A 21,288-nucleotide genomic window follows, 5' to 3' on the forward strand; every position below is an offset into this window, starting at 1 on the left:
ACCGGAGGTTGCCACCGAAACCTTGGAAGGATGACATCATGCTGAACACCAGTTCATGCAGCATCGGTCAATCGGGGGCAGATGCTTGATTCTAGGGCTGGCCTCCGGACAGAGGAACTCTGCTTGGAAGAAGAGGATCATCGCCAATCGCTGTACGGAGTATCTTGCACTTGCATCCCAGGAGGCACATAGCTCATGGCCTTGGAGATGGGGCCTTTCTTCAGTCATTTGATTGATTAGGCGCCTTGTCAGCCATGGTGACACCAGTTCCCTGGATGTCAATAAACAAGGAATGTAGATGGCATTATGTACTTGGCCAGGGAAAGGTCTACTATACACTGGGTTCTCAATGCCGTGTTACCTGCTTGTACCTTATACCTTTATTATCCCAGCATTGGCTCTGTAAACTGGAGTTGAACCGCAACTCCTACCTGGTAGTGTATCCACGGCTTTTCGCACCCGCAGAGCTAAAGCACCCTACGATACATTTAGTCTATCGCTTTATTTTCCCCCCTCGTCGATATGCAAATCCACCCAGTTTTGCCAGCTTCGGCAGTCCAGCAGCTGGAATGTTTGCTCCCTTTTCGCACTGACGGTGCATTTGTGGGGCAACATGACGGCGCATCATGCGCAATAGAAGCAGTCCCTTTGCCTTGGGCCGTGCTCTTGAGATTGTCTTCCACAAACACAGCAGAGGAGGAGGTGGTGTCTGCTCTTGCTGCTGCCTGGCACTTGGCCCTTTGCGAATACGCGGAACCCGACGCCGTGCTTTTTGGGGTACATGACCACTTCCCGACGACCTTCCCACGGCTCCGAAAATGCGACATGAAACTATATTCCTCTTCCAACACTCAGGAAAAGTCAGTGGGAAAGCTGTCTGCTACCTACCGATTGTCCCTCCGTCATGTGAGCCCTTCTCAGTGTTCGCAGTTTAACACAGCAATTGTCATTTCCAAGGACGACCATGCGACTGGTGGGGACAAGGCAAGACACGAGCAACTGGCACAGCAGCTTCTGGGCAGCCAAACAGACGGGGCAGATGAACAAGAGTGCGACATTGTGTTGGCCTGCCTGCCAACCACGCGGGAGCTCCTTCTTGTATACAGAAACACCTTGATCTCCCACGGGCAAGCGAGACATCTGGCCTCGTTTCTGGCTGACGCATTGAGCACCATGGAGTGCGACCTGACGTCGGGGCACGTAAAGAACAACGGCCTACAGCTTGCACAAATTGAGGAATGGAATAGCGGTCATGACCTCGTGCAGCCAACTTTCCCAGCATTGCACCAGGTGATCCACCGTGCTGCTTTGGCCGAGCCGAGTCGACTGGCAGTGGAGGGCCCAGATGCAAGCTTCACCTACGCCCAGTTGGATGCTGCCTCTTTACGAGTGGCCGCTCATCTAGAGCGATACGGGGTGCAGCCGGGCAGGTTCATTCCGGTCTGTTTCCACAAATCCGCATGGGCGATCGTGGCCATGCTCGCGATCAACAAGACTGGCGCGGCATTCGTCCCCCTCGATGCCTCGCAGCCTATGGCGCGGCTAAAGACCATCGTCGGCCAGCTAAACTTCCCTCCAGTGGCATTGGTGTCTCCCACAACGAGATCAGTCCTCGATGAACTGGTCGTGCCCACCCTGACCATTTCCGCAAAGACGCTGTCGCTCATGCCTGATCCGCAGGACTTTCAACCCGCCTGGACTTCATGGTACCCCTGGCCTCTTACCTCTGCCGTTCCTGCATACTGCTTCTTTACCTCTGGCAGCACTGGCGAGCCCAAGGGGTGCGTCGTCGATCACGCCGCACTTTCCAGTGTATCTACTCACTGCCATGCCCTGCACCTGGACCCGTCGAGCCGCGCGCTACAGTTCGCCTCGTTCAGCTTCGGTGTCTCTCTCATTGAAATCTGGTGCACCCTTGCCTCCGGCGGGTGCATCTGCATGCCCTCCGACTCGGCGCGCGTCGACTCTCTCGCCGATGCAATCGAGTCGATGAAGATCAACTGGACATTCACCACGCCAACCGTCCTCGCAACCCTCCACCCTGACCGTGTGCCAAGTCTGCGCCGAATCATAATCGCCGGCGAACCACTGAAACGAGCCCAAATATCACAATGGGCGTCGCGGGTGAGCCTGCACCAGGGCTTTGGATTCACGGAGTGGGCCGGCGTGTGTTGCGTCTCGCGCCCAATTCAGTCAATCGAGGATGCGAACCTGATCGGTCCGCCTGCGAACGCGCGCACCTGGCTTGTTCGCCCCGACAATCCGCACAAGTTAGCTGCCATTGGCGCCGTGGCGGAGTTGGTGGTGCAAGGGCCGAGTTTGGCTCGTGGATATCTGAACAAGCCCGAGGCGATGGCAGAGAAGTTTCTAGCGCGCACCGAGTGGAGCGAGCAGTTTAGACTGGGTCGTGAGGATGGCCCTTTCTATCGCACCGGCGACCTGGTCTATTATGGCTCGGACGGGTTGCTGCGGTACGTCAGCCGCCGAGATCTGCAGGTCAAGATCAGAGGGCAGCGCATTAACCTGGGCGAGCCAGAGTACTATATCACTCAGGCGCATTCCCGATTCCGGAAGGCTGTTCTCGAGGCCATTGTCACTGCTGATGAGGATGGAGATGTGGTTCTTGTGGCATTTGTGCCTGTTCCGCGTACTGAGAATGGCACGGCAAATGGACATGCCAATGGAACGAAAGCGCTGGTCAACGGCCATGAACACGGAAATGAAAACGGAACGAACGGGTTGTTTGTCCAAGCCGACGATGAATTCGTTACAGCTGCACAGAAGATCGCCGACCAGATGAAGCAGGAGCTACCGGGCGTCATGGTTCCTACTGCCTTCGTCCAGATCAGAGACTTGCCATTGACCGTCAGCCGGAAGGTCGATCGACGCAGTCTCCGTGAAGCAGCCGGTAAACTACGACAGCAGGAGCTCCTGGAACTAGCGGGGACTACGCCAATTTTAAGAAAAGGCGTCGCTGTGGCTGAACCTCAAGGCAAGAAGGAGCATTTGGTCCGCTCGCTCATTGCTGGCGCCCTCAGCCTTCCTGTTGAGCAGGTGGGCATGAACCATGACTTCTTTGCGCTGGGTGGTGACTCGGTCAAGGCAATGAGGGCTGTCGGGCTGGCACGGGCTGTGGGCATTCGCTTGACCGTAAAAGATTTCTTCACACATCCTCAGCTCAGCGATCTGGCTGGGGCTATTGCAGATCCTCCCAGCGACGCTCGAGCGGGCAATGGCACCGGCCCAGACGAGCAACCAGCCTTACCAGCACCGTTCTCCCTAGTTGAGTCTACGGCCATAGCCACCCTGGTAGCCACCGTAGCGGCTGTTTGTGAGGTGAAGGAGAGTCAGATTGAAGATGTTTATCCGTGTTCGCCCCTGCAAGAGGGCATGATGGCGCTTTCTGCTGCCAGACCCGGGGCGTATGTCGCGCGTTTCGTTTACAGACTCAGTCCGCATGTGCAGGTCAGCGCGTGGGCTCGAGCATGGACGAGCGTGGTGAGGGCATGTCCTATTCTACGAACAAGGATCTTTGCAGCTCCTGATGGACAGTTGTACCAGGCTGTCATCAAGGACGCCTGTGATGGCTCCATCAGTGATCATCGAGACTGGAATTCTTACGTCGAAGAGCGTCAGAGCGAGCCGTCGTTTACCCTCGGGCAACGGCTCACCCATGCTACGTTCCTTACAGGCGCAGTTCCCCAGGATACAAACCGAAGCCCATCCGACCCAGCACCAACTTACTTCATCGTCATGATGCACCATGCTGTCTGCGATCGCTGGGCCTCTGGTCGTATAATGGGACTCGTGGAGAGGGCGTACTCCTGGGAAACGCTACCGCTGATGCCAATGACCCCCTTCATCCGATATCTGCAGCAGCAACTCGGCAGCGATCCCATCCAGAAGTACTGGAAAGACACCTTGGACGACCTCCAGGCCGACGTCTTCCCGGCATTGCCCTCGCCAGGCTACACTCCCGCCCCGTCCGAAGAATTCCACCTCTCATTCGAATCTCCCCCATGTACCACAGCCAGTAAGCACACGGCTACCACAGTGCTGCGCCTCGCATGGGCCCTTGTTATCAGCCACTATACGTGCGCCTCCGATGTCGTCTTTGGGCTCACTGTCTCCGGACGGGCTGCACCAGTAGAAGGCATCGATAAGATGACTGCTCCTGGTGTTGCCACTGTTCCTTTCCGCGTTCACCTTGATCTGTCCCGTACCGTGACTGAGGCTCTCTCCGACGTACAAACTCAGTCTAGCGAGATGATCCCCTATGAACAATTTGGCCTGCAGAACATTCGCAAGTTGAGTGACGCCGCTGCCGATGCCTGCAACTACCAAAGCCACCTCGTGGTGCAGCCGTCGTGGGAAGATCAAGACCGGCCCCTTGCAACCACCCTCGAGGCTGGTCCTGCTATCAAAGGGGGCTTTGCCAGCTGCAGTGTTTCCGTCATCTGCAGCCTGTCCACAACCAACCGAGTTGATGTCTCCACCGAGTTCGATCCTGCCGTCATCTCGAAGCTCCAAGTCGAGAGAACAATGCGCCATTTCCAGCAGGTGGTCCAGTTCCTGCTAGTCCATCCGTCTCGAAGCTTGCGTGACGTTCCATGGCTCAGTGATATTGATACGCAAACCTTGTGCAAATGGGATTGCAGATCACAGGCTTCTGTTTCATACAACCAGTGTGTGCATGAGATAATTCTGCAGCAGTGTGCCACTCATCCGAACCGGACAGCAGTCTGCGCTTGGGATGGGCACTTCGCATATTCAGAGCTGGATAGTTTGTCCAGTAGCCTAGCAGCCAGGCTGAGAGCAGACCACTCTGTCTGTCCTGAAAGTCTTGTGCCCATCTGCATGGAAAAGTCGCGCTGGATCCCGGTTGCGATTCTGGGCGTGCTCAAGGCCGGCGGTGCTTTTGTTCTTCTTGATGCGTCTCAACCCCAGCAGCGACTCAAGGACATTTGCTCCCAGATCAGTGCTGGTTTTATTCTCACCTCGACCAGCCAACTGCCTCTGTGCCAGGAGCTGGCTTTGTCTGCTCGAGTGATCAACGAGGAATATCTTGCTCAGGTCTCCGCCAGCCCGCAACGAGAGACAGAGCCAGAGTACCCTCAAGTAACCCCTCAGTCTGCACTCTACGTGGTCTTTACATCTGGCTCAAGCGGTACTCCCAAGGGCGTCATTGTCGAGCATCGCTCGTTCTGCTGTAGCGCGATCGGACTGAACAAGGCGACATCGGTCAGTCCGGAATCCCGTCTCCTGCAATTCGCCAGCTACTCCTTCGATGGGAGCATAATGGAGACTCTAAGTGCGCTCATGGCTGGTGCCTGCCTTTGCATACCTTCGGACTTCCAACGCCAGAACGAACTCGCCTCGGCGGCCAGGGAGTATAAACTCACCCATGCACATCTCACTCCCTCGCTTGCTCGCCATCTCCTGCGCAGCAACCCTACCTTCACCAAAACGCTTGTGAGCGTTGGCGAGCCCTTATCGTCTGCGGACGTAGTCTCCTGGGCTACCAACAACCCTGACTGTCGCGTAATCAACGGATACGGCCCCTCTGAGGCAGCTGTATCAACCACGCTCCAGACCCAAATCACTCCACATTCCGATCCACGCAACATCGGGTTTCCTCTTCCAGGAGTCTCTTGCTGGATCGTTCATCCCGAAGACCCCGATGTCCTTGTTCCTCTTGGTGCCGTCGGCGAGCTACTCATCGAAGGGCCCACCGTGGCTCGTGGATACCTCAACAACTTCGATCAGTCAGCCTCAGCGTTCATAACTTCTGCCCCGTCCTGGCTGAGGAAGTTGCGTCCAGATGGACCTTTGTCGAGGATCTACAGGACTGGCGATCTAGTCCAGTACACTTCTGATGGATCCATGCAGTACATCGGCCGCCGGGACGCGCAGGTGAAACTCCGCGGACAAAGGATTGAACTGGGCGAGGTCGAGAATAAGATCTCTGAGTGGTGGCCTGGAGCTCAAGATCACGGAGTCGCCGTCGAAGTGGCCAGCATCGCGCGTAATGCCACCTCGTCCCCAACTCAGACCCTGATCGCTTTTGTTGTCCTTGATAGTTTGGAGGGGAACAAAAGGCCTGACGAGAGTCTCCTTATGCCGCCGTCGCCTGAATTCAAAGTACAATCTGCCGCAGTCCTCGCTCGCCTGCGTGATATATTGCCCGTCTTCATGCTTCCAGAAATCATGCTGCCCCTTAGCATTCTACCGCAGAGTGCAGCTGGCAAGCTTAATCGTCGCCGATTGCGTGCCATAGCAGAAGATTGCTCTCCAGAACAGCTGGCCCAGTACCGCGGGCAGGAATCAATGGCAAGCAAACGAGCACCGGCTACAGATGCAGAGCGCAAGATGGGTGCCATCTGGGCCAATGTTCTAAACATCCCAGTCGACGAAGTTGGAGTTGAGGATAGCTTCTACCACCTCGGGGGTGACTCCATTACGGCCATGCAGATCGTGGCTCATGCAAGATCCGAGAGGCTATCAATATCCTTGGACTTGATCATGCGGCACAAGACCATTGTACAGATCCTCGCGCATGCCGAATGTGACACAACTGCTGAGGACCCGATTGCCAGTGGTCCTGATGAAGATGAAGTCTGGTTCGACATTTCTCCGATTCAGCAAATGTTTCTCGATCGGCAACCTGCAGAGGCCGACCTGAATCGTTTCACGCAAACTTTCCTGCTGCGGCTCAAGGCAGCCGTCCTGCCGAGTCAATTGCAAGAGTCAGTGCAGACTCTACTCTCCAGACACTCCATGCTGCGAGCCGTCTTTGCTCGCCACTCAGATGATGGCCGCTGGATGCAAATGGTCCGGCCAGAGCAGCAGGCTCTGGTCGATTGCCGGTGTGAAGGTCAGACCGTTGAATCCCTTGCTGAGCTTCATGACGTCTGCGCCGATAGCGTTGAGGCTATCAACCTCGAAAAGGGCCCTCTTGTATCTGCTGCTCTTATCGATGTACGTGAAGATAGCTCTCAGCACCTCTTCCTTGCGATCCATCACCTTGCGGTTGATCTGGTCTCATGGAGAACCATTCTTGCCGAGCTCGACACACTCCTACAAGGCAGAAGCCTGTCTCAGCATATCAGTCTCTCTTTTCAGCGATGGTGTGCTATCCAGGCCCAGTTTGCCGCACGGTCTCTGCCACCAAAGCTCGCCTTCTCCGGTGACCTGTCCAAGACCTATCAACAAGATCCTACTCCTTACTGGCTCGACTCAATTGGCGCCAACAGGATGGGCTGCACAGAGATGCAGACTTTCTCACTAGATGAACAAACCACGCGTGGGTTGCTCGGGCAAGCAGCCAATGCCGTCTTCAACACCCGACCTGCAGAGCTTCTCCACGCCGCCCTCCTCCATTCCTTCTTGCTCGCCTTTCCAGGTAGGCCTGCGCCTCTCACATTTACCGAAGGCCATGGACGAGAGCCGTGGAGCCCACACATCGACATCGCGCAGACCGTCGGCTGGTTCACCACTGCATGGCCGGTTGTTGTCCCCGATGGCCACAGGAGCTTTCCCGAGGTCGTTCGGCACGTCCAGCACGCATATCGCGCTATACCTGCCAGGGGCTGGGCGTACTTTGCTTCTCGGTACCTGAACGCGTCTGGCCGGCGGCATTTTGCGCATCCGCATCCCATGGAGATCGTCTTTAACTACGCCGGCGAGTTCCAGCAACTAGAGCGGGCCCACAGTCTATTCACAACCGACTCTCATGAGACGCAAGGTGCCCTTGTCTCTGGCTCTGAGATTCGGCGGTTAGGCATATTTGAGATGTTTGCATCTGTCGTACGTGGACAACTCCGCTTGCAATTTGTTTATCCACGGGCCGTCAAGGACGTCCATCGAGGCGCTATCACGGAGTGGGTGCATTTGTGTCAAAAGACCCTGGAATCCGCGGCGTCGCAACTGTCTGCAGAACGCGCCCAGACGTGGACTGTATCCGATTTCTCTCTTCTGGCGCACCTTACGTATGGCCAACTACGAGAGCTCGTGGAAAGAACCCTCCCGGCAGCAGGAGTCGCAGTAGAAGACGTGGAAGACATATATCCATCCTCCCCCAGCCAGCGAGGGATGCTCATCGCGCAGGCTAAGAACCCTTGCAATTACAATGCCAGCGTGACGTGGGAAATCACTCTCAAAGGCGACTCGGCCCACGACGTGTTGCCGAACTTGAAGCAACTGTACAATGCTTGTGCGCGAGTGATCGAGCGACATGCCGTACTACGCACAATCTTTGTGGCCAGTCCTAGACCGGAGGGGTATATGGATCAGGTCGTGTTAAAACCCGGCCGTATCCCACTCGACGATGTGATCATGCGAACAGCCGTACCAGAACCTCGCCATGCACATTACAGCGCAGGACAGTTGATGTATCGCTTCAACCTGTTCGAGCTAGAGCACGACACCAATGGCGCGCAGGTCAGTGCGGTTTTCCTCAGACTGGATATCAGTCACGCCATCATGGACCGTACCACCATGCGAATCATCGAGCGTGATCTTTCCCTAGCATACGAGGACCAATTATCCTTGACCCAGAAGCCGCTCTATAGTGCGTACATTGCTCATATCTCCAACCAGGACGGTGACGCCGCTACTGCTCACTGGAGAAGGCGCCTCGGGGGAATCGATGCGTGTGAGTTTCCACGACTCAGAGTGGACAGAACAGGGCTTTCCGACAGAGCAGACACCGAGAACGAATGGAAATATCTATCTCGCGACTTTGTCCAGAGCAGCCTCGCCGAAGACCAGACGATCTCAAGCTTCTGTCGCAAGCACAACGTCACGCCGTGGAATCTGGCTGCGCTCGCATGGGCGCTGGTGCTGCGGGCCTACACCCACTCGGACAGCGTGTGCTTCGGCTACGTTAAGTCCGGGCGTGACCTTCCGATTGATGGCATCCAGGATGCTGTTGGCGCAATATTAAACCCGCTTGTCTGTTGGGTTCTGTTGGACGAAGGATCGACGGTGGCGGAGACTGCTCGCCGTCTGCAGAAGCACTACCTCGAGGACATCCAGCATCAGTGCCTGCCTCTATCCGAAGCACATCAGCTGGCCGGGGTCGCCAATGGAGTTCTCTTCAATACGTCTGTTCATGCTGACACGGCGGTTGATGAGGTGCCTAGCACAGGCGCGTTGAAGCTAAAGACGGTAGAGAAGTCGGATGGGGCTGAGGTCAGTATTCTACCATATCCCGAATCGGTTCCAAGCGGCTCCAGCTTTTTTTTTCTAATAATTACCACCTGCAGGATGACCTCGTTGTGTCCTTGACAGCCCGACGAAACACCAATCAAGCGGAACTCAGCCTCCGCTACAAGACCAGCATGCTATCAGAACAGCAGGCCACGAGCGTGCTCGCAACATTCGACAAAGCCATCTGCTCGCTCATCAAAGCGGACGAGAGCACGTCCGTCACGGAGCTGGATCTATGCAGCGACCATGACAGACTGAATCCCTGGGGCGCCAGCCAGACTCTTCCTCCAGCTGTGTCTTCTTGTGTCCACGACCTCATCCAGAAGCACTGCATTGAACGTCCACGGGCCCAGGCTGTCTGCGATACCGTGGCCTCCCTTACCTATGCGCAGCTCGACAGCCTCTCCGGGTCTCTTGCCCACCACCTCCAGTCGCACTACGCCGTAAAGCCCAACGAGGTAATCCCCATCGCCATGGACAAAACCCTCTGGACACCGGTCGCAATGCTCGCAGTCTTGCGAGCCGGCGGAGCGATGCTTCTCCTTGACCCATCGTATCCCTTCACACGCAAGCGAGAGGTCTGCGAGGACGTACAGGCTCGCGTTGTCATCAGCTCGCCCGACCACAGTCGCACCAGTCAGCGCCTCACGCAGCATGTCGTAATAGTTGGCTATGGACACAGCACCACGTGGGACCAGGGGCAGCCAGCATGCATTCTCCAGCGCACCCTCCCCCAGGTCCATCCCAGCAGTGCGCTCTACGTCGTGTCGACATCGGGCTCAACAGGGAAACCAAAGACGTTGATCATCGAGCACGAGTCCTATGCCACTGCCGCACAAGCCCACATTACAGCTGCGGGAATGGGCCGCTCCACGCGCACGGCGCAGTTCGCATCGTATGCATTTGATGCTGCGGTGCTGGAGCAGCTGAGCACGCTGATTGCAGGCGGCTGCATCTGCGTCCTGAGCGACGAGCAGAACAAGAACAGCTTCGGCAAGACCGCTAGTGAGCTCGAGGCCAACTTCGTCATGCTCGTTCCGTCAGTCGCTCGGTTGTATAAGCCGGCTGATCTTCCGAGTATCAAGAAGGTCATGCTGATTGGCGAGCCTGTAGCCGAAACAGACATTGTGACCTGGGCAGACCATGTACAGTTGAGTAACGGTTACGGGCCCGCAGAATGCTCTGCGTTATCGCTTGTTCAACCTTGTATGTTTGCGCTGGATCCGCGGAATGTCGGTTTCCCTGTTGGCTGCGCGGTCTGGCTTGTTGATCCGACTGATTACGGCAGATTAGTGCCGCAAGGAGCGGTCGGAGAGGTCTTGATTGAAGGTCCTATTGTTGGCCGTGGCTATGTCAAGAATCCCGAGGCGATGGAACGAGCCTTCATCAAGGCTCCGGTCTGGTTGCGTCAGCTCCGGTCCAGAAAACAGCAGATTCGTGTCTACAAAACGGGAGACTTGGGGCGGCTCCATGAAGACGGGTCACTCGTTATTCTCGGGCGCAAGGACCGCCAGGTCAAAGTTCGGGGCCAGCGTCTGGAGCTCGCAGAGGTCGAGGTGCAGGTGCAGCGCAGTCTACTGGGGTATGCGGCCGAGGTCGTGGCAGAGATTATCCACCCACTCGGTTCTACAAAGTCGCAGCTGCTCGCGTTCATCTATGTGCGCCGCATGGAAGAACGCGATATAGAGGCTACATTGAATTCCCCGCATGATGTGCTCTGGCCGCCGACCAAGGGTTTCGCTGCTCGCGTAGCTGCCGCCGAGGTCAAGCTCCGCCAGACGGTGCCCCAGTACATGATGCCGACGGTATGTTTGCCGCTGGTGCAGATGCCTCGCACGTTCTCCGGAAAGATGGACCGGGCGCGTCTACGCCGTCTGGCGGAGTCTATGTCCCTCGATGCGCTGCTCCAGTACCGTGCCCCTGACGCTACAACCGACCGGTCAGGGACTGGGAGCCCGCCCTCCACTGTGGGAGAGCGCACGCTGGCAAAAATCTGGGCGGAGGTTCTGGACATCCAACTCGACAGTATCTATGTGGACGATAGCTTCTTCCTCCGCGGCGGTCATTCCATCGATGCCATGAAGGCGGCGGCCCTTGCTCGAGCAGCGGGGATGTCGCTGAGTGTCGCTGATATGTTTGCACACCCTACGCTCTCTGCCATGGCCTCTGTGGGTGAGGACTCGCCCAACAACGCAGCAGAGCGAGCGGATGCTAGTGGAGCATCCAGGCCGTTCTCCCTCGTGTCAGAGCTGGGTGTAAACCCTCGAGAAGTCCACGCTCAGTTGACTGCTGCGGGCAAGATCCCACCAGGCTGTACGCTCCAAGACCTCCTTCCCGCGACGCAAGCCCAAGAATTCTTCATTGAGCGCGGAACCTTCCACTCGTTCAACTTCACCATCAAAGGCGCATCCCTCGATCGAGCTCGTCTCCGCGCCGCCTGCCAGGTCGTGCTGGCTCGCCACGGAATCCTCCGCACCGGCTTTGTCCAGGTCAACGGGCGGGCATTCCAGGCTATCCTTGAGAGGGGAATTGACATGCAGATCCAGGAGTACCAGTGCGCGGAAGACGAGGCTCCCCTTGAGTTCTGCAAGACGCTCTGGTCGCGTTCGGACATGCCAGCCTTGGACATCACGTCGGGGGCGCCTCCGGTGCGATTGAGCCTTGTCTCGCACCCCAGCGGCACCTCTACCGTCCTGGCAATCCAGATATCGCACGCCCAGTGGGATGGGGTGTCGATTCCAGGTCTCTATGCTGACCTGGCCGCTTGCTATAACCGGAAACAGCTGCCCCCGACCCGTGACTTTGCGGATTACGCCTACCGAATCCTCGCGTACAAGAACAAGCACGAGCACTCCTCCTCCCTTCAGTTCTGGCGCGAATATCTTGACCAAGCCGTCATGGTCCATCCTTTTCCGAGGATGCTAGGTGCAGCGTCAATAGCGAGCCTCGAACATACACTGCCCGAACCAACTCCAACTCCAACCCCAACCCCAAACTCCCACGGCCCAGGCGCAGTCCTCCGCCACGGCCAAACGAACTGGGCCTTCCAGTCAGTCTCCCCACCACCGTCCCTCCCATCCGGCATCACAATGGCCACGCTCGTCAAAGCCGCCAGCGCATTTCTGCTCTCTCGACTCCTCAACACCCACGACGTCGTCTTCGGACACACCGTAAACGGCCGCAACCTGGCCCTCCCACACATCGAATCTCTGCTCGGCTGCTGTATGAACTTCGTCCCGCTGCGCGTGACATTCCCACCCGCAGCCCTGCTCTCCGAATGGACAGTCGCCGATCTCCTCGTCCACACGCAGACCCAGTACACGCGCGCCCTGCCTCACGAGCACATTGAGCTCCGCGATATCCAGTCTCACACAGCCTCCACCACGGCCTGGCCTGAACCCGAAGCCGGAGCCGGAACCCATCCCCTCGGCTTCATCGTGCAGCACCAGAACATCGACCTGGGCTACAGGCTCCCCTTGGAGACCGAGGCAGAGGCCGGGTCCGAGCTGGAGATCGCATGGAGCCGGTTTGCGCGGTTTACGCCCAAGGACGAGGTGTGGGTGTTTACGGAGCCCCATGCGGATCGCCTCGAGGTTCAGGTTGCGGCGAACCGGGCGGTTCTGTCGACTGAGAGGGCGGCGCGGTTGGCGCGGTGTCTGTCTGCGCTGATTGAGGGGTTTGCGGGGGATCTAGGGATGAAGCTGGCGGATGTTCAGGTGCACGGCGTTTAGATAGGATATTGTGACCGCTATAATATAGAGCGCGCTGAACTAGGTATCTGTGTGCTGTGGATAACCGATTTCAATGTAATGGATCATAATGAACTTGGCTTTCCTGTGCTATTAGCAGCATACCAGATCTACCAAAGGTACTCAAACATATCGATATAGTTGGTACTGTATCTCGACATCCCTGCGGCCCGCTATGGTATTATACCCGTCTACAAACAACATTTGAAGGAGAATTATGATCTCTTGAATAGGAGAGGGGAGAGGCATTCAGGTTAGCATATCTCCTTTGCGTATGCCTTACCTACCTATGGTACAAAGGTGCATCATACCATAGCCCTGGGTAGCAAATCACTTGCCCCGTCAGGCTCCATCCCCGGCACCTCCAATACATCACATGCATATGACATGCATCATCGTCATCATCATCATCTTCGCTGCCAGCGCCACCACAATTACTCTCCTTCTCCACCCCCCTCCCCCTCCGGCCAAATTCCCCCTCTCACCTCCGCCCTCACACTCTCATCAAACTCCTCCATATCAGCCTCAGAAAGCAGTGCGAGCCTTTCATCCAGCGATCCCAACGGCCCAAACCACCGTTCATCCAGGAAAGCCCAGAAGATATCATCGAAAATGTGGCTCTTCCGCGCCGCAAGACAGAACCAGAAGAGCCCGTTGTGCAGCGACTCCGCCATCCGACTTGACAACCGGCCACTCGGTACATCCAGCACCCCAGCTGCAATCTGGTCGTCTTCAACCGCCCGAAGGACGGAGAGGAACATATCTAGATGCGGTGTTTGTTTGCGCATGAACCGGCTCATGTCCTCTTCCCAGCCGGCCGCAGATTGGAAGAGCAACCACCAAGGCGCCGTGTACGTGAACTCGTTCGGCGCGGCATAGGTCCCCGACCAATTCGTGACAGCCGTAACGCTGAAGTCCGCTGCCGTGGCCGTGACTGTGGCCGTGTCTGCGTCTGTGGGAGCAGGGTTGTTAGGGAGGACCAGTACATTCGCTGGGCTGAAGTCGTCGCTGTATAATCTGAACGGTCCGGGCTCGGTCTTGATGCTCCGTGCAATTCGCCGGAAGAGGCAGCGCGCGATGTACTTCTCCTTCCAGACTGTCGTGTCTGTGAGAAGCCCGGCGTTGCGCTGGTGGAAGAGATGGTGCAGGTGTTGAGTTGCGAGGTCAACGAAGTAGGCGTTGGCTGTGGTGAATGGTTTGGATGGCAAGAGTGTTGGCGGGTCAACGTTTGCGTACAGTGTGGAAACTGACTGCAGGGTCATAGGGGTTGTTGACTGGATCGTCCACTTTGCATCGGAGGTCTGCACTAGAGTACCGATCGACGGAAAGGTGGTCTTCGAGAGCTCAAGTATCACATGCGCCATGCAGTGGTATGCCCTTTCGAGTTCGGGGTCTGGGATAGCGGTAGGGATGGGGATGGGAACGCTGGTGTCTGGTTCCAGACCCATGTGCAGACGGTGCGACAGCAAATCTCCGTCAACGAACTCCGTGATGACGTATAAGCCAAGGTCCCAGGTTCCTGCTCCGAGGACGGAGGGGACGGGGATGATGGTCGTGCGGGCGAGATACCGCATCACTGAGACCTCGTTGCTGGTCTTTTCGAGGGTGCCGTTTGTGCTGCTGGGCATGGGGAAACGGATCATCACGCAGGCTCCATCTTCGAATGTGACCAGGCAATGTAGGGCTGAGGACCCGGTTGATAGATGTGAGACCTGTGTGGCGGCGTGGTCTGGACGGTGTTGGTTCGCTAGACGAAGAGGCAACTCGGGCATTTGACGAGTGAGCTGTTCAACCCAAGCGGCTAGGTGCTCAGGATTGGGAGCTTGACCGGCATTGCGTTGCATGCAGTTCATGTTTATTGGAATGAGGTGGATGTTGAATGAGGTATCTGATCCAGCTGCAAAAGCACATTGACTGACTACTGTCCTACAGGCTACATATAGACCTTACGAATACATGCAACTCTACCCTTGACCACTCGATGTGATGGCCATCATCAAGGAACTATCAATGCAAGAGGCTGTGCACAATCTATGCTGGAAGGCTATTTTTATAGCACTAGGAATCCGACCGGATACAACGTACCAAGCTCAACTTGTTCAAGCAACTAGGAACGGCAAGATCAGCGCTCTCACACCCAAATTAAGTCACCAAGGCAAATCTAATTTCATAGAAGCTTGCGAACATGCCCCGGTATGCCGAGTATGCATTCCGAGTGGCTGCCCCCCAGTGTGGGGAGGCCCGTCGTGGGGATATTGTACGCCACAGCATCACAGCACTGCCACGGTATGATCCTAAAATATGCTTATGGGTGCCTGCACATCATACCGGAATATCAGTGGTTCTTCCTGCTCTTTAGGCCTTGGCATCGGAGCCCGAAGAGCCACCTCATTTTAAGCTCCAGAAAACCGGGAGAATCCGGACTGGTTGGCAGATGTGGATGAAGCACTGGGATTTATACAATAGAGATTGCAAATGGGATGTGATTAGGATAATGATGGTTCGCTACGTATCCTGTACGGCCTGGTCTATGCAGACAGCGGAGGTGGTATCAAGTTGCAAATGAGGTTGTCTTACCTAGGTCTATCACCGCATACAATATGGTCCGGATATCAAGGATTCTGTGTCTACTTTTCTGTCTCAAACAATATACTATACAACCGGGATAATGCTGCAGGATTTAGCCACGCAGGGCAAGTATTCCGAGCCGGCATTGCTACTGCGGGAGTCAACGAGATAGGTACGTCGCTGTAAGGAACGACGTGGCGTTGATAGACTCAGAAAGAGCCATCAAAAACCCTTCAGTTTTGAATCGTGAGGTTTTGCGATTAAGTTGTGCTTGAGCACAACCATAAGCCACCTAAATGGTACTAGACAAGCACATACCTTTGATTTCATATGTTCCAAATATAGTAGACTGTGGCGTGACCAAACATGATCGGGTGTGGGGCAAATGATTGAGCCGGCCTTGTTGCTTCTCACAGGATCCATTGGGTGGACTACCTATGTTTGGCACCAGGTAGACTGAGTTGTTGAGCCTTCGGGTCAGATCCTTCTGCCCGTGCATAAGGGGTGATATTCCTGGCGAACAGAGCCACATTCTCATGTCTTCGCTGAGCCACTCAATTCGGTATGAGTGATGGATGACTTCTGTGGGGTCATCATCCGACAGTGTCAACAAGCATCTATTGATAGAACTGAGCGAGTCTAGGTCACGCATGTCTCAGATTCAGACCCCAAAGTCAGACGAGAGCGAAGCATATAAAAGTGCCGAGCAACTCCCTAGCCAGCATCCAAAGACCAAAACGCAATCTCTACCGCGGTGACAACCAGACACGCAAAGCTCACACTCCTTTACTGCCATAGCCTGCCTTGTTCTCTAACAGAAGACAACCCATTTCTTTTGAATACGATCCTTCAAACCACCAAAATGTCCACCACAACCACCACCACCACCGCCGCCTCCGCAACCTCAACCTGCATCTCCCAACTCTATAACATCCCCGCCCACGACGCCGCCTGCGCCATGCCCATGAACAGCACGTACCACACGCTCATGACCTCCTGTTGCGGCTCCGCGAGCGTAATCGCCTACGCCGGGTGCGACTACTACTGCCTCGCGCAGGACCAAACCGTCGGCGATCTCGCCGAATGTCTGATTAAGGGCTCGGCGGCCGGACAGGTGTGGTGCAATACGAATGCGAATGCTACGGCGACGGGGACGGCGACGCCGACGTCTACTGCGAATGCGACGAGCAGCAATGGTGCTAGCAATTCTACTGCGACCGGGGATGCGGCGGATTCGACGGGCACCAATGGGGCTAAGCCTCTTGCTGCCGGGATTGATGTTAAGGGGGCAATGGTGCTGGCGCTTTTGGTGCTGGGGTCTGGGGTTGTTGCGCCCGGGCTTGCATTCTTCTAGTTGTGTTGTATGGGTTGACTATGTGGGCAATCGGAGCAAGGCTAACGCTAGATTCTCGATCGATTTATTGATGCCCGTCCGTTCGTTTAGTTTTACTTGACTATGTCCTTTGTACAGTATGTCTCTCATTTATTATAATTTAGCTTGTTCTCTTCTGGGCGCGCAGGGTCAGGTTCCAAGGTTGTATACGGTACGCAGCATAGAAATACCTAGACTGGGAGCAATAAACTTTCTGCGCATCTTGTCTGATACCTCGGATATACCCCCGGGCCCTATCATCCTATGGCAGTCTATCTCAGCAGACATGCATAGAAGATATCCAACGACAATGCATTGTTCATAGTCGGTACTAATTTGGCTCAGTAAACCCCTCCTCTGCGCACGGTTACAATGGGATGAATCACTCATTCAGGTATAAACGACGAGCAGAAGTTCTGGCAACCCAAAGAAAGGTCATCTCAGAGACGTTCCTGCCACGAGATATGTAAAACAGCCCTGATGATTCTCTACCACCAATGATACATACCATGATACCTATGTTTCAGGATACGCCAGAGACCGTTAACAATCAATCACAATCATATAGCGGTTTTATTGAGCGGCCAGTTTGCCCGTAATATATCGACTGACTGCCTGATTTTGAAATTAGGCAGTAGATTCGGCGAAGCTTATACATACCCTACTTCCATAAATCTCTCTTATAGCGAAACTATCCAAGTCAGCCCAGGGCAGCGATACCATAACCACAGGAGCATACGCGACGCCCAGCATAAGGCTTGTACCATATTCTGTAGGGCAAAGTCTATCGGAACAAATCGGGCACCACACACAACAACGATTACGCAAACCGCAATCTACTGTGGACACACCTGATTCATGGACAAGACATACCGTACTGCTGCTCCTCAACGTTGGCCAGCTGGGCACGATCTCAATACCTCTAGGTAGGTACTTAAGATCATCCAAAACAGAAGTCCAAGTGTCGTGTCCAAATTCAATGCAGCGCAAGCCTTTGACCTATACTCCGGAGGGATCTGCTCACACATACTGCGGTACTTGGAAGCCCTAACCTTAGGGACCAGGTACCCGTGAAAAAATATGATAAGTGATCACCCACAGCCACCCGTGGACAGCCCCATCCCCACACCCCACGCCCACCTGCTTAGGGTTTGTGGAGACAGGCCCCAAGCCGTGGTTTGTCCTGCCTCTGGCACTAGGCAGCCACTATGGCTCTCTTCCCACAGTAGAAGATTCCGATCAAGATTCCGAGTGGAGCTTGCTGCTTATTGGAGCCTAGTCTGAGTTTGAGTTTGGATCGATGGTGTGTTATGTATATGGACAGTTGCTTGCGCTTGTGATGTGCCTGATGCGTGGGCTGCTAGGTGAAACTCTACCACGTCTTGGTGCAAACAGTGGGATAATGGCTTAGCAAACGCAGAATAAGCGGGAACTTAAGGTGTATTGAGAAGGGCAGATTAATGTGAGATGGAAACTGGTTTGTTGATAGTATGTCTATAGTACATGAGTCTATGTATCACGGCTTATATAGAAAGTCTAAGCACCGCCAAAAGAGTAATTTAAGTACAATATAGAATTGGAAAAGGGCAAACTGCTAGAGTGTCCTCCAAGGGCTACAAGGCCGAGAGGCCAGAAGTCACACAAATGAGCACACTGAGTTCCGACTCACTTGGAGCAAAACTCGCATCAATGCACCTAGTAAATAGGCACCTTGAACGCAGGGAAAGTGTAGTGAAAGGTCTCAGCACCCTTCTCATCAGTCACACACTTCCAAGCATCCTTTTCCCACACCGGGCGCTTTGGGTACTGGCAGAGACTCTGGACCTCACCAGAGTACGTGCCCTCAGTGACAGTGGCATTAAGACCTGTAGGCTGCACACCCTCCTCAACCCATTGGATAATCGTAGCCATGTTATCCTGCGGGTAGGGTCCGTTTGGCTGCAGTGAGTTGGAGGAGCAGTGAGCAGCACCAGGGACAATGTACAGCTGGTACCACTCCTTGAGCTTCTCCTGGGCCTTGGCGTCGCTGAGGTTCGGGTACATGATGTCCAAGACGGACTGCCAGTAGTGCACGGAGGAGGCGGTGGGGATGCTGGGGTCTGACTCGCCGTGGTAGTGGATCATCTTGCCGCCGGAGGATTGGAAGGTTGTTAGGTCGGGGAGGGTGGTTTGCAGCGTATCCATGTACCGGACCATGGCCTCGTTCATCCAGGAGACGAGGGTATCGTAGGTGACGTTATCCAAGGTCGAGAGGTTGTCGGTGTCCAAGAGCTCGATGAAGCGGGCGACGAATTCGCCGCCGGTGCTGGGGATGCTAACGCCCCAGGTCTGCGTGGTGTTGTCCCAGGTCGTGGCGGCGTCGCTGAATTCGGAGCCAATGCGGTAGGAGATATACGCACGGTCGCCCTCGCTGTTGAACAGACCGTCGTAGATGGCTTGGGCGACGGCTACGCCCTTGGCTGTGACCTTTCCGGACTGCTCGGGGGTGGTGGAGGTGCTGGTTCCGTCGCTACGCTTGCCGAAGTTGAAGCCCAGGGATGTGGACGTGGTCGCCGCGCAGTGGTACGACTCGCCGATGATGGAGGTGAGGTCAAACTGCTCCTGGCAGAGATCCGAGCGGGAGATGACACCGTCGCTGCGTCCATCAAGCGAGTCGCAAGCGCTGATGGTCGCGTTAACGATTTTTGCCAACTCGCATGTTGGCGGGTAGTAGTCCAACGTCTGTTCAACAACGCTGCTAAACAAGTGGTTGACCTGCTGTTGACCATAGCGGAATGCAGGTGCACCGACGACGATTCCATCGTACTCATTCCCATAGCGCTGCACCTGGCTCATGCCCTGGCGACCACCATCCGAGCACCCTTCATAGTACGTGTACACCTTGGCGTCGTCATCAAGGCCATAGAAGCCGCGCGTGAGGGGCTTGCCGATGGTCGTCATCTCACCGAGACCCTGATAGGCAAACATGAAGATGGCATCCCAGTTGATGGTGCCGTTACCGAGGAGGTTGACCTCGTCGATGGTGGTCCCGGTCAAGGCGCCGTAGCCCGCATCGGTTGCGGCTGAGACAGCCCCATACTCAAGTCCTCCAGTAACGCCCGAGTTGAGAGAGTATCCAAACCCACCGGCGACATAGAAACGGTTCTTAAAGGCGTCGGGGCTGGGGAAACCGTAATTGAGCACGATCTCGTCGGTGGTTCCGGTGTGGACGTACGAAACGGCGACTTTGCAGTACTCGCCGGAAGTCGTGTTGGTGGTGGTGGCCGTGACGGAGGAGGGGAGCATGTCAATACCCAGGATGGTGCCATTGGCGGGGAGGGCAGACTGGACATTGGAAACGGTGCAGAGCGAAGCAAGCAAGGAAGAGCTCGTTGAGGCATGGGCGGTTGCTGCGAGAGCAAAGCCGGCAGCGATGCCAGGGTACTGACGCATAATGACGGTGGTGGTATTTATAGAAGGAGCGATAGAGAAAGACTAGTGAAAGACTAGTGAAAGATCGGGAAAGAGTGACTAAGAATTGTGAGGTACTATAGATACAGGGCTGTTCCTTCCCAACGCTGGGTCCTGGTCTACTATTTATACCAACCATGTCACAGATATCCATCGTGTGCTCCGTGCTTGCGAGGCGTAACCGTCGTCGTATGCTTCAATCTCCTTTGCTGCCTTCTTACGTACTCGAGTAGCAGCACTCGGGATCTCCAGACTGAGATTCCGAGCATGTGGATACGAGCTTTTACCATAATCGCCCCGATTGTGGGAATTTCCCACAATCCCAGGCCCAAACTTCGGCATGCCGTTCCAAATCCAGGGGACAATTGTGGGACAAAGCCCAAAGAAACCTGGCTCTGGAAATAGAAGTCGACCATTTTGCAAGAGCAGTATGGACTCTGTTCCGTTGCCCTGTTTTCATAATCGTCTGCCCTTGATAAAACGTAATCACTTCGCCACAGTGACTCAGTGTTGAAACTGTTGGCTCTATAATGGGGTTCCCGGTCGCATGACCCTAGTACGACGAGCAGAAGAAGTGATGGAATGACTTATCACAGCCGCAAAGTCGTATCCTGCGACGGTCATATGCGAGGTGCAAGAATGAACCTTGAAACCATGGGAAGGAGCCCCTATTCCCACGTGGACATTGGATATCTCGCTGATCGGGACCGGACGATCACCGCAGAAGCTTAACCTGGCGGTCAGGCATACTGTTGTCAACCAATTAATGGTCTCAGACTAACTACTCGTATCGAGGCAATGACACGCAAAAGGTTTGGCATTCCCAAAGTCGGGTGGGCCTAGCTCGCGTGGGGACGAGACGCCCTGCTCAACAAAAGACAAGTGCGAGTACAGCGCAAGCAGAAGTAAAAGATACCCAAGACTCAAGATAGCCGTGTA

At 55.3% G+C, this 21,288-nt stretch overlaps 4 protein-coding genes across 4 annotated transcripts; 2 read left to right on the forward strand and 2 right to left on the reverse strand.

Moving 5' to 3' along the window:
* Window positions 1-522: 522 nt before the first annotated feature.
* On the forward strand, window positions 523-12,941 carry nrps12 (nonribosomal peptide synthetase fmqA; the record flags this gene model as incomplete). Its single annotated transcript, XM_073729301.1, has 2 exons — window positions 523-9,192; window positions 9,267-12,941. 2 exons carry the CDS (start codon window positions 523-525, stop codon window positions 12,939-12,941), a joined length of 12,345 nt encoding a protein of 4,114 aa, XP_073583005.1.
* Window positions 12,942-12,980: 39 nt separating this feature from the next.
* BDW74DRAFT_168345 (uncharacterized protein) lies at window positions 12,981-14,812 on the reverse strand (the record flags this gene model as incomplete). Its single annotated transcript, XM_073726808.1, has 2 exons — window positions 12,981-13,049; window positions 13,445-14,812. The coding sequence occupies 2 exons, from the start codon at window positions 14,810-14,812 to the stop codon at window positions 12,981-12,983; spliced, it is 1,437 nt and encodes a 478-aa protein (XP_073583006.1).
* Window positions 14,813-15,989: 1,177 nt separating this feature from the next.
* BDW74DRAFT_154559 (uncharacterized protein) lies at window positions 15,990-17,230 on the forward strand. The gene has a single exon (XM_073724699.1). It carries the CDS (start codon window positions 16,390-16,392, stop codon window positions 16,879-16,881), a length of 492 nt encoding a protein of 163 aa, XP_073583007.1. The 5' UTR covers window positions 15,990-16,389; the 3' UTR covers window positions 16,882-17,230.
* Window positions 17,231-18,360: 1,130 nt separating this feature from the next.
* Window positions 18,361-20,467, reverse strand: BDW74DRAFT_154560 (uncharacterized protein). Its single transcript, XM_073724700.1, has one exon. The coding sequence runs from the start codon at window positions 20,329-20,331 to the stop codon at window positions 18,595-18,597; it is 1,737 nt and encodes a 578-aa protein (XP_073583008.1). The 5' UTR covers window positions 20,332-20,467; the 3' UTR covers window positions 18,361-18,594.
* Between the last annotated feature and the right edge of the window lie 821 nt (window positions 20,468-21,288).

Source organism: Aspergillus multicolor, assembly GCF_047715735.1.
Source record: "Aspergillus multicolor strain CBS 133.54 unplaced genomic scaffold BDW74scaffold_15, whole genome shotgun sequence".
Lineage (NCBI taxonomy): Eukaryota > Fungi > Ascomycota > Eurotiomycetes > Eurotiales > Aspergillaceae > Aspergillus > Aspergillus multicolor.